This window comes from Ambystoma mexicanum, chromosome 3q, assembly GCF_040938575.1.
Source record: "Ambystoma mexicanum isolate Mex_15411 chromosome 3q, UKY_AmexF1_1, whole genome shotgun sequence".
Lineage (NCBI taxonomy): Eukaryota > Metazoa > Chordata > Amphibia > Caudata > Ambystomatidae > Ambystoma > Ambystoma mexicanum.
In genome coordinates this window covers 1,222,904,016-1,222,917,478 of record NC_090926.1, presented here as the reverse complement: position 1 = coordinate 1,222,917,478, position 13,463 = coordinate 1,222,904,016, and the positions used below count along the sequence as shown (strand labels likewise).

General features: G+C 45.7%; 1 protein-coding gene across 2 annotated transcripts in view; it reads right to left on the bottom strand.

Moving 5' to 3' along the window:
• RNASEH2A (ribonuclease H2 subunit A) overlaps positions 1-13,463 on the bottom strand; it is a 222,502-nt gene that overhangs the window by 140,638 nt on the left and 68,401 nt on the right. For both annotated transcript variants that reach the window (XM_069604132.1, XM_069604130.1), the window contains exon 6: positions 3,205-3,292. In XM_069604132.1, coding sequence (XP_069460233.1) covers positions 3,205-3,292 — 88 coding nt within the window. The remainder of the gene's footprint in view (positions 1-3,204; positions 3,293-13,463) is intronic.

Genomic DNA, 13,463 nt, shown 5'->3' with positions numbered 1-13,463 from the left:
TTTTCTACACCTTTTGGAACTTTTGTTTTGAACTGCAAAGCGTGGTTGCAGATCGGCAGTCAAAAGACATATCCCTTGTCACATTAAATTAAGTTTAGCTTGTGAGGGATAGGTTAGGGTTTGGACACAGGACTGCAAACTTTACTGTTGGCATTCTGACACAGACAGTTTGATCAGCTAGTTTTAGCTAGTAGATGGGGTTAGTTAGGAATTCCTCAACTGCCACCCCCTCCATTTGTTGTTGTTCATAAAAGTCTACGCCAATCATCATGTCACCCTCGCGTCGGCCTCTTACTCCTAGACCCTCACAGAATAAGTACTTGTGTGCAGGTTTCAGCACCTATTAAAGAAGTAACGTTTTGATTTTACAATTTTCTTTGTTCTCCCTCCACTAGTCATTTATTTTCCTTTGTTCATTCTTTTTATGCATGTGCTTTCTCTGCTCATCACACCCCAATCCCAATCCCAATCGTCCCTTTTTACCTTATTGCATTCCTTCTTCACTCCAATGGTCATCATTTTTATAATTTGTCATAAAAGATGAATAGTCTGACCTCCCAGCCCCTTTTTTCCAAAAAATGGGACATCTTCCATAAGTAGGACAGTAAAAGCTAAAAGAGAAATAATACTGTAAGGGTGTGTTAGGACTGATTTTCTATACTCTGTCCTGGTGGACAGATGTAAAGAAGGGCAACCTAGAATTGTGACAGGGACAACTCTGGGAGCTGTAACCAAACCAGTACAAGATAGCAAGGCTAGTGGTCTAGGCAAAGTCTCAATAGGTGGTGAGCTTGATAAGGAGTCCACGATGAGCGCACACAGTGAAACAGTCAAGGAATGCACATAGACAATCAGGTATAAAAATACTTCTTAACTTATAGCCATATAACACAGTGAAAATCACTAACAGGTAATACTAGAACACAACAGCAATAATATATACATAAACACAATGACTGGAGCAGGACAAAATACATATCAAACTTCTGAAAAAAGGAAGGTACAGATTAGTATAAGCACTACAGGTCTACAGAGATAGAAGCCTAGCTTCAGAAGTCCATCCCTAAGATGTATGAGGCCTTGTGTCCAAAGGTTCTGAAAAGTTCCATCCAGTTTTGTGAAGCTGGAAAAACTTAAAGCTAGGGTCTCTGGGGTCCAATGAACAGTTCCAAGTCTTAGGGGACAAGTTAATTAACTAACAAACGTGTCCCCAACTTTCAGAGTGCTTGTGTGTGGCAAAGCCAAACTAATACAAAAGTGTATACAAGTTATCAAAACTTTTAATTAGAGGTGCAGATAAGTATCACTACAACTCATCCCCCTCCCGTACTCCGATTCTTCATAGGCCTTGGCAGGTCTGCTGAGGAGGGTCCGAGCTCACTTTTCCTGCTGTCACCCTCAGCCCTCGATAACCAAGGGTTGCAGGTTCGAGCAGTTCTCCGGTTGGCAACTAATGCTGGTGAAAGGTCTTCCAGTTGAATTCAAAAGAACTCGATGCAGAGCCCCTCTCAGGACAGGACTGGTCGCAGGCAAGCAGTCAGACAAGGGTCACTGATGCACGGCGATGCAAAGGGATTCACTTGCCGCAGTCAGACTTTGCCTCCTAGCTCTGTTCCCCTTGATGCTAGGACCACGAAATTTCACAGACGCAAGTCTCATCGCACAAGCGGAAGATACCCCAAGTTGCAGGCCCCAACCCAAACAGTGATGTCTGTAGCACGGTAACCCGAACTCTGAGCTGGTCAGCCACTAGGCAGTCCAGGGTCACTTCTGAAGGCTCTTCTTCCTTGGACTCCGAGCGGACGTCGAGAATGGATGTTTCCTCCATGCCACGGGTCGCAGCTGCTGAAAATCTTCCATAAAACAGGGCTCTACCAGGACAACAGTAGAAGGTAGTCGCCAGGACTTCTTCCAACGGGTCTCCGGTCTCCTTGTGGGTCTGGCAGATGGACAGGATGACTCGAGTGGGTGCAGCGGTCCTCTCATCCAAAAAGCCAGGTAAGAGCTGAAACTCTCACTAGCCAATGGCAGAGCTGGCCCACACACACACCCAGCAGTGGTCCCATCAGGACCACTGGTGGCAAAACACACGCATACCACTCAAAACCAGTTTGTGGATGGGGACCAGACAGTCCCAGCCCACTTCCTGGCAGCAAACACCCATAGTTCTCCTTCCTGTCCACCAAAGGCCTATGCTTTCCCGGGCACTGGAAGTCCCTATATGGATTTCCGTGCCCTCTCAGGCCAGAAAGAAGGGTAAAAACACAAGATGGCCAAAGGACAAGTGAAAAACCTTGTGGCATGGACAGGTTTGACCACTAGCCACAGTTTGTAGCCAAAAGCGATAAACGTGGTAAGGCTAAAACGAAATACACCAAAATAATAGCAAAAGGTAACTGTCACCAGCGTGTCACTTAGGCACACCTAGAGTAACCAAAAATCCTCATAGTGTTAGTCTATGGCAGAGCAAAAAGTGTACCCCGTTGTACTACACTGTAAGATGTATTGTACAATGATGACAAGTTACCAAAGTGATAACAAGTGTTACTAAAAGTAGTAACAAAGTAACACGACTAATGGAAACAATGTTTCCCAGCTATGTCAGTTTCCCCATGACAAAAAGAGCAAAAGCCATTGCAGTGAAGCCTTAAACTTCACTACACTGCCAAAAGAGCAGGTCAGAATCAAAAATAAAAGCATAAAGCTTGGGGGTCAACAAAAATGGAAGGAAAAGTGCTGTAAAGAGAAATCTTTTGTAACTGGGTGAATAACATTTACTTTTTGGTCAAACTACTCCAGCCAACACTGTGGCAAAAAGCCATGATATCCAGATCGCGCACACAGGCTGTTTACAGGGGGGGAGCTCACATCACTGAGCACAGACCCTACTGTGGGAGAGTAAGACTAAATCTCCTTGTGCAAAGAAACACTTAGACCAAAAATATAAAAAGGGTGTACTAGATCAACATGCGTAGCCAACCAGTGCAGACCAGACATGTAGGGAATTACCACTGTGCCCAGAGTAACAGCTCAATTGAGCACAGACCTGTAGCCGAGTACATGATTACTGTGAGGAGGGAGAGGGTCAAAGGGCAATATCTGTAGCAACAGCAGTTAGGGAGAAAAGACCAATAACTAGGCACATTCTTCAGCTAATGTAGGATACACACCTCTTCGGAGGGGCCCCACACAGCACATTCTTACCATTTGGGTATCCAGAGCCGTATTCCATGCCAACATCTCCCAAGTCTTCCAGGAACTTCCAGCCCTTCACAGCCTGATCTCTGGCCACCTGAAAACAGAAACAAGACAAGTGTCACTGACCCAAAAGATCAGATTGGATGTAGATGTAGCTACTGCTCAACAAATATCACTCTGAGATCTCGTCAGGCATAAAGTATTAAATGGCTTAGTTTTAGCCAAACCATACTTGTGACTTCAATTTTGTTGCCTTTTTTGCATCTTAATTTAAGCAAGAATCAGCCCTGAACTGACATGTGTCACTGGATAAATAACCCACTCATTTACATTTAGTTTGGATGAGCAGAAACAACTTTCTTAAAAGCCCTCTATGCCCTCACTCAAGTGCCTCAATTGATAATGGATGCTCGCATAGGGATTGCTAGTAGTTGTAATTCCGCTTTATATCACTGCAAACATGATAGGATTTTTCAAATTGTTGTACTTTGTTGGACAGTCGAAGTAAAATTGAATAAAGTTTGAGTGAAATATCAGGTGTTGTAGACCCTCCTTTTTCACTGCACACTTTTTGCTGCTTTCGTCTGGGTTTCTGCCACACCAAACAACATTTCTTCCATAATCGATCTCTTGCCTCTGCATATCTCTTCTAAACCCACATGCCCGCTATTGTTATTTCCGGTTACTTCCGACACACACACACACAGAACCAACGTCCTACACATCTTTACTTTGTAGTTTGTAGAGTCTTGTGTAAGAAATTAAACCCCAATAAGCGTCTGCAAAAGAAATTGTGTTGCAACGCAACCACAAGTAGTAAAATCAATGCACCTGCATACCAGATGAGACAGCAGCTCCCAAGCCGACCCACAAAGCACAGTCAGACGGGTGCACCGCAGCAATGCGCACCACAAATCTAGGTAGTCGCAAAGCACAACGGGACAGTCACTAGGAGATCCAAGATGGCACTGAGAGCATGGCACATATTAGAAGCCATGGAGCTGGCAGAGGAGAACAACAGAGACAGTTTAACACATACCCAGTACAAGAAGACCAACAACTGCCAAAGGACCCAATTTGGGAGGCATTCAGAGGATCAGAGACAGCTTCACAGAAAGTGGTCCAGCTTCCAAATACACCCTTCGGTCCAGGGATATATAGGACCGAAAGAAGGCCAGTAAAGAGCACAAGCAAATATGCGGCAGACATGCTATTCTCCACTTTCTGGAGAAAGAGGGGAACCATTACCTGTGCTGGAGGTAGCCCACCTTCAGGAGGTTACCTAGCAGAAACTCTGCCAGTCCACACCAACATGACTTGTGAAGGAGATGGAGCCCAAAGCACGGTTCTACCACAGGGGCTAAAGGTGGAACCCCGGAGAACGCTGCTCTTCGGCAGGAAATTCGGAGGGGAAACAATATTGGCTGTCTTTGCATATATTAGCGGGAGGAAAATAAGCCACCCTCCCAAACCCAAACGCTGGAGGAAGAAGTGCGTACCCTGACCTATGATAAAGCTGAGTGCCGAGAAGAACCCAAGACACTGGAGAGGTCTAGGGCACGAGCAAGTCTGGTTAAGCCTGAAGAACTAGAGAAAGTTTGTGGGAAGGTCCAGAGAAGGGCTGTGGAAAGGTAGAAGGAAGAGCCTGAAAGGCCTAGATGAGACCAGAATTATGAGTACTTTCTGGAGGAGATTGCCTACGTAAACATCATTTGTGTTTACTTTGAGACCCGAGCAGGACATTGATAGACTAGGTGTGGATTCTTGTGCTGGTCAAGATGGGAAAGTGATTTGCTTGTACTCAGAGTTATCCATCATGGGTATCTTCATTGAATTCTCTTCCCCGGGCGAGACCACACAACGCATTTTTAATATAGAGAATACAACTCTCCTAAAAAAGGTATAACGTCGTTTCATCGCCTGTCATTTTTACGACTGCCTTTTAAACAAGTATGAAATTACAAAAAAGGTAATCGAACATTTTTGGGAGGTGGGAATGGGAATATAAGGGGCTGGAGGGTTCGTAAATACTAAAAAAATAATAGGTGGAGGAGATGGGGATTAGGGGGAAGGGAGGAACACTCCCTAAAAAAGATTGATGACCTTTTTGTAATTTCATACACGTTTAAAAAGGCATTTGTAATGATATCTGATGATAAAAGAACATAGAACCCTTCTAAAACAAAATCAAAGGCATATTCTGACCAGTGAAGCATTATGAAATGAAGAGACATCTGGCCACCTGTGAAGATTCCCTCCACAAGCTGCTCCAAAGAAAACAACCATAGAGCAGTGGCTAGTGTGGTGGGTCAGAAGGAGGACACAGATTCTGACTTTGCATTTATAGAGGTTTTTATTTAATAAAAAGGCGCAAACTCCCATCTTTCTCCCATCTTTCCCAAAACTATGGGTGTTCCCTACCTAACCAACTAAGATGCACGTCAGTGCAAGTCCCAACTAAGATTCAGTCTGCTGTAAAAAAAAAAAAAATAATAAAAAAAATAAAATAAAAAGACTATCCTGACTCTACCACTATAATAACAACTAAAGTACAGGAGAAGGACTAATCTCCCGTTGTCTGGGTCTTCCCCAAGTTCAGTTTAATTATGCACACGTAGATATCTTCTTGTCACCACTCATTGATCTATACAGTTCATCTACTGGACTCCCAGGTTTTCAGGATAACACTCTACTCAGCTCTTCTTCTTTCTCTCTTGCTCTTCTGTTCCATAAGTTGTCCTTTGCCACTCATAGGATCTTTCAATATCTTTTTTTACTCTTGCAACAGTCTCTTGTTTTTTGCCTTTTCCTCTTGTGAAATACTGTCAAGTTCCAACATGCTTTCATTTTCTTTTATTCCTCCTTCTAGACTGGGACAAGTAGGAACGTTCCAGTAACCTGTATCATTCTTCCTTGGTACTTTCTCCATTGCATCTTGACTGGCAAGTAGCAAGGTTCAAATAATGATTGCAACTACTTCTTGGTATTTTTAAAGCTTGGTGTGGATCGAGACGAGTATGCGTGTCCCAACAATGTGTATTATTCTCCCTCGTTCCCCTCCCGGGTCTCCTAAACTCCCCTCCCCCTCACCTCTGATTTGCAAGGGGTCCTGCGAGGGCTGGCGATTCTTTTTTCTCATGTCGGGATCGCTTTTCGCTCCGGTATCCGACCAGCTCGTCACTCGGCTACTCCTTCCTTTGCTTCGTTCTTGCTCCACTTCACTTCTGTGGTCTTGGTGTTGTTGATGGACCAACGGTTCCACCGCGTCTCTCCAGCGGCCACACCCCACTTTCCCAGCGCAGCGCATTGGAAACCTGCTTTGGCTCGCTCCGTCTCTGCCCATTTGAATCCCACTTTAGCCAGCAGCGTGGTTTCACTTCCCCTGCGCTTTGCGATTCTCTCCTCCCTCACTGACAGGGCCCAGTCTTTCATTTTTAGGACGTCCTGCTCTGGCTTCCCTGAGCATTTGCACAAGTCCGTTTTCCCCTTTACTTGTTCATTCATTATGACTCGAGTGATCCTCGTCCCAGTTTCTCTTAGGGACCTTAAAGGTGTACTTTGTTGACAGTAGAAAACTTGGGCTTCTTCATCCAGTCTTCCTTCACAAGATCTTGAGAGAAAAAAAAGTATGATGGTCTTGGGCTTTGAGAGTTTCTCACTGGATTGGGAGTACTTGTCCCCAGAGGGAGATTCTCTCCTGCGTGAGGTCACGCTTGCCTCTACCCCTAGGGAGGGTGTCAATTAGGATCATGCATTTCCTGAACCTTCGCAACCTCCTGATTACATGAGGAATGACGGGGAATGGAGGGAACATGTACAGGAGTAGAAACTCCCAGTCCACTACGAACACGTCTCCTAGAGCTCATCTTGGGGGAAATTCCCTTGAGCAATATATATCGCACTTCTGATTGATCTTGGGCGCGAACAGATCTTCCTGTGGGGTTCCCCAAAGGGTCAAGATCTCTTGAAGGACTTCCTGAGCTAGTTCCCACTCGTGGGAGACAGTGCTCTGCCTGCTCAGACCGTCCGCCGCGGTGTTCTCCTCCACGGTTAGGTGAACTGCTGATAGCGAGATTCCTTCTTGAATTGCCGAGTACCAGAGCTGCATTGCTACTCTACACAGGGGTAGTGACCCTACACCTCTCTTGTTGAGGTAGTACATGGCCACTGTGTTGTCCATCATTATCAGGACATTCTTTCCCCGTACAGAGGGCAGAAAAGCCTTCAGCGCTAGTCTGATCGCTCTCTGCTCCAAACAACTGATGTGTAGTTTGGACTCGATGGAGACCAACGACTGCCGATTGTCAGATTGTTGGTGCCTTAGGTGTCCGTCACTACTGTAATCTCCAGCCATGGTTGCCAAAAAGAAGGTTCTCCCTTCAGAATATTTTCCTCGCAAGGCCAGCACAGAAGATCCTGTGAGATTCTGGTTGAAATCTGAAGTCGGTCCGACATCTTTCCTGGGAATTGGGACCATTGTGTTCTCAGAGCCCACTGACGTGATCTCATTCTGAGGCGGGCTCTGGGAAGACTCTGGGAACGCTGAAATGTGGTCACCATCTGAAGAATGTCTTGCGCCCTCACCTCAGGTGGCGAGCTCTTTACCAAGGATGAATCTACCACAGCTCCGATGTACTGGAGCTTTTGGGATGGTGTCATATGGGACTTCTTACAATTGAGGGAGAAGCCCAGTCTGAAGAAAGTGGCAGGTCACTTTGAGATGATCTAGGGCTTGTTCGGGAGAACGCACGCTGATAAGCCAATCGTCCAGGTAGGGTTAGCCTTTAATCCCCCCCCTCTCTTGAGACTCGCTGCCACTACCGCCATCAGTTCGATGAAAACCCTTGGGGCAGCAGTCAGCCCGAATGGCAGAACTCAAAATTGATAACGGGAACCTCTCAACTGCAAATCTCAGATATTTTCTGTGCTAAAGATAGATTGGCACATGAAAATTAACATTCTGAAGGTTCAATGACACCAACCAGTCCTGGAGGGCCTGAAGGATCTGAAAAAGTGTGACCATCTTTAACTTGTCCTTCCTAAGGAACTAGTTCAAGTATCTCAAGTTCAAGATGGGTCTCAGTCCTCTGTCCTTTTTGGGGATCAAAAAATATGTGGAGTACCAACCCTTGTTCCTCTACGCTACAGGTACTGGTTCTACAGCACCTTCCTCTAGCAGGGTTAAAATTTCCAGCACAAGGAGCGGATCCGGAATCGCCAAAGAGTGGTTCCCTGGTGGATTGTTCTGAGGTTTTCTTATAAAAGAAGGCAGTGACCGTGGGCTACAGTTTCCAGAGCCCAAACATCTGATGTCTCGCCATTCTTCTAGATGCTGAGACAGTCTGCCCCCACTGGTGAACTGTGTCTCAAGACCTCAGGGTGGTTTTGTGGTGGTTGCTGCAGAAGCCGATGCTAAGGAGGCTGCTGCTTGAGCTGGCTTCGCACCTCCAACTTGTCCACCACAAGAAAATCTTCTCTGGCCTCTCCTCTCGCCCTTCCAAATGAGGAGTAGTAGTAAAAATATCTACCCCTCCAAGGTTGCCCACTAGGACAAAAAGGCTGAGGTTGCCCAATAGCGGTGCCTAAAGATTTGGCAGCCGCCTTTGAGGTCTGCAACTTCTCAAGGCTCTCGTCAGCCTTGTTGCCAAAAGACGAGACGCGTCAAAAGGCATGTTGAGAAGCCTAGATCGCACATCAGGTGCAAAACCCGACTTCCTCAACCACGCAAGTCTGCGCATCACGGTGCTGGTAGCCATGGATCTGCTGATGCTATCTGCAGAATCCAATCCTGATTGAAGGGACTCACACATGGCTTCTTTGCAGTCCTAAACAATAGCTAAGAAGCCGTCCCGTTCATCCCCTTCGGGAATATGCTCTGCCGCCATGGAGATACAGTCCCATAGAGTATACCAAAACTTTGCAAGGGCACAAGTAGAGTTAGCAGATTTTAGTGCCATGCTCCCTGCAGAAAATACCTTCCTCGCCCATCCACCCATCAGGAGGGATGGTAAGGTACGCTACCTGCACCACCAGACTCTCCGAAGTGGGGTGTTGCAACAGGTAGTCTGGGTCGCTACTGGAGGGGCAGTATTTTTTGGTCAAGTGCTTGTCAACTGCCGGATTAGATTACGTAGTCTCCCAGTTCCTAGTCACCCTTTTTTGCAGTGCCACATGAAAAGGCAAAATGGGATCAGTTTGTGGACCCTTGTCTAGAATTTCTGAGGTAGTCTTGGTCATAGGGTAATGAGGGCCTACACCAACCCTAGTAATCGACCACTTCAGAAATGAGCTGTCTATAAGATGAGTCTGCATGTTCCCCATGTTCTGGTTTTCCGAACTCAAGTTCTGGAGAGGTATCAACTCCACTTGCTGTTTGCAAGTTTTCATACAAATCCTGCATTCTGCTTTCTTCAGATATAAAGCTCTCTGGTACATTAGGTGTAACTTATTGTAAGCCAAATAGGGCTACATCAGTGTCAGAATGCTCTTCCTCTTCAAACATGGAAGTAAGAGACTTGAAGAACTCCTTTCTTCGGGAGTCGAGCAAATATTTTTTTTTAACCTAGAGGCTTCGTCGTTGTCGATATTTTCTTCATCAGCGCCGATCTTGAAGGGGCACTTGGCTCTGACAGCTTAATTGGCAAATGTAGCACAGCTGGCGAAGACTTCGGCATTGAAGGCTGGCGGGTATCAATGGCACCACCGGCGTCAAAGGCGTCAATGGCGTTGAAGACCTTGACTTCTCCCTAGGTCTTGAGTGATCCTTTGATTTTTCAGATCGAGGCCTCAAGGGCTCTCAATGCAGATCAGGCCTTTTACCCAGGCGCGAGGGCGTGCAGGTTTTCGGTTGAGACCTCTCCTTTCTGGCTTCTTCGAAGGCTCGGTCGGAGCATGGCTTTGTTTGTCGAAAATCTTTACATTTCCACCCTGAAGGCTTCCCATTCAGCCGGTGTTGATTTTTTTGTAGGGCATGCAACCCTTTCAGCTGAACCGTCAGATGAAGAAGTAGTCGACGAAGGCGACCTTTGGTGCCTCCTCTCTGATGAGTGGTGGGAACCATTCCTCTACCTAGAACGCTTGGTCTTCTTCCTCCGAGGAGAGTCACCTCTCGACTCGGTCGAGGCCTATCGGGTCGGGTTTGAGGTGATTTGGGGATTTTTGCTACCCTAAGTTTCCCCTTCTGTTTCCCTCAAGTCTTTTCCCATCATGGAATGCCACTTGGAACAATCGTGGTATTGTGGTCCTTCCCGAGGCACCACAGATACAATGCCGGTCAGTTAGTGACATCTTCGACCCGCAATCTCTGCATTTCTTAAACCGGACTTTGGCGTCGACGGTGACGAAGAAAACATCCTTTTCTCGATTTAGTAACAAGTCACAGATGAGGCGTGCTGAATTTCACACAAAGCAAATGCTGTTTGCGGAAAAAACTAAACTGAGGCCAACGGGTGCTGCGCATGCTATATATAACCTTCGATTACATCACCCTTGATGGAAAACTTCGAGGGACATCGACTCGACGCCATCAACACACAGCGCCCTCTGCCGAAATTTGTTTCTTGAGCGGCTGAAGCTGGACATTAGATGTCAAAGATGAGGAATACGTGGCAGCACACAATCCATTCGAAAGTTACTTTCAGTTACGTAAGCAAGAAAGAAAAAAAGCTATATTGCTTGGAGGCTGGAGACATCATGAAGATATTCCAGTGTTTATGAATTCAATGAAATTTATCATGAGAGAGAATTGGAAATTGTATTTTTATAAGTTTAGAGTTAGCTAGTAAGATACAGCACTAAACAGTAGGCTGGACATTTTTGATAACCATCACCTTTGCACTTTGATTTATAAACTAGGACATATCTAACGAGACAGGGTCTTGTTAAGTTTAGGTTTAAGGCTTTTAGGTTTACTGAAAGCATCAGACCAAGTCGTGTGAAGTACATGAAGAACCCCAATTTGTGTTGTCCCATCACCAACATAGTATTTGCAGATTGCCACTAACCTGAACCTTCACTTACTAATAATTAATAAAACACTTCAAAATCACACATTCTCCCTCGCTGTATCACTTCTCAACTTTCCTACGTGACCAACCAGTAATCCCCCAACTAATAATTATCTTCCGTTTGTATCCCCAAGCACATCATGTTGCACAAATGGAATGTTTAAGGTGAGCAGGATAGCATACCTCATTTCTTCTCTCCAATTGAGGCAAATTTTTGTTTTGGGAACTCTTGCAGCCAGTCATTGTCTTGAAGGCAGCAGAGTCTCCAAGAACTATTTCAAAAGGGCTTTCCATTTAATTACAGTTGGGTCAGTAACTCTGCCTGAAGAAGGAGTGGGTTTTGGGGGGGCGGGGAGGAACACTATAACTAGGCCTCGCTTTGTCTCTAGAGTAAACGCCAGCCCTCCTTTAATTGTCTCACCAGTTGCCAGAGTGCCCAGACTTGATTCAAACATTCATTAACCGCCACACGTTTCGTCCCACCTCCCCTGTCCCTAAGCAACACAACTACAAAAGAAGGAAATGTTAATTTAGCAGAACTGTAACCATAGCTCAGAGGTGCTATTCCAGCAGAGGAAGAACATCTAGGTTGCGTTCACTGGAAAGCCACCTGCAAACAGAATAGGCATGAACCTCAACCAGATACAGAGACAGGAAAATGTTCACTAATCTGCCGTACGTTAACTTGAGGCAGGGTCCTTGGATTGATATGTGGACTCTACAATATAAATAAACAGGTATATTAAGTTAAAAATACCAGCAATGCTTACAGATTTAGAACAGGGCAGAGTAACAGTCTTAACAACCAGGCAATTGTACAGTATCCGTTTGAGGAATCTACCTCCCTGACCCCAGCCATCTTTCCACTGAGCCTCCCCACCGTGGACCAAACAAGTCTATGTATTTTAGGGTCTTGAGGATAAACTCTCCCACAATCCTGGGAATCCAACTAGGGCTTTGCTTCCTGTGAAGTTGAAACTGACCATTGCTGATCTTTGTAAAGCAAAGCACAGCATAAGCCACGAGGGTATACTTTGCATTCTTTGATCTCCTGAGGTCACTACCTGGAGAGGTAGTTACATTTTGAGATTGTGGTGAGAGAAGTTCTGAAATATCTGAATGAGTGTTTCTGGTAAAGAGAGAGTGATTTCCAAAAAGCTAAAAGGTTATTCCTTTATGTGATACAAGTTCACCTAGGTGAGTACATCCAGGAGGAGTGTGTTTTTCTGAGAAGTAGAGTAGAAGCAATAGGTCCTGTCGGGTTCCACGTCCAACTCACCCCAGAGCTGAAGGATACGGCTATCCTGCATGTATCTCGGTATTTCACAGATGAAGATATTCTAGTGTCCTGATGTTAGTTCAAAGGTTATGCACTGGGTTTCCAGCACCTCGTCCCTTTTCATGAGTTTGGAAAGTCAACATACCTGATCACAACAGAATATTGAACGTTTCCATGGTTGACATTTCTTTTTCCATGGAGACAAGTTGTTTAGCCAGCTTAGATACTTACCCAAGACACATCCAACCCCATATAGAAGAAAAGTTAATTTTGTCTCACTTCAGTTCAGGGTTTTAAGATCAAAGACGTTTAACAAACCACTGTTGGTCTCCTTTTGCTTTTTTGTTTATTCTTTTAATCCTTTCTCAGGGACCCAAGAAATATGGTGACAACTCCCCAAACTGCATAGGCATGTAGTTGTCTTGGACCACAGTGTGCAGCTGGTGACTTAAGTCATTTGAACTTCATGCGGGTAAGGGTTCCCAAGATCCAAAGTCAATGATTTCATTCTTCCTCATTCTCTTGGAAGCCCTCCTCTCTCCTTTCCCCACTTACTTCGCTATCCGACAGGCCCTCCGGCCCTCCATTTTGTACCTTCCAGTTTCTCAACAGGTATATCGTACTAGTATTCACAAGGTCTTCTGCCACTTTGCTCCTGCTCGGAGTCAGTTCTCTTGCAACCATCTAACTTATCGTACTTTTATTTTTAAATTTCTTTATTGGCATTTATCATGTTTACTTCCATCCGGGCCGTGCAGGTGAGTGGGTGAGCCCCCCAGCCTCCTTAGGCCTTGAATCCACTGCCTGTTACCACTTTAGAGCCCCCAGCCCCTCCATATCCCACAGCGCAGGCCGCGTCTTTCCCTGTGTCTTTTCTGCCTCCCCTTGTGCCCGCCCTCGCTCCCTCCCACCAGCCCTGATAGGCTGCCTTGATTTCCATGTGTTGCTCCCACCTCGACCTGCACGCCACTTCCATCCGG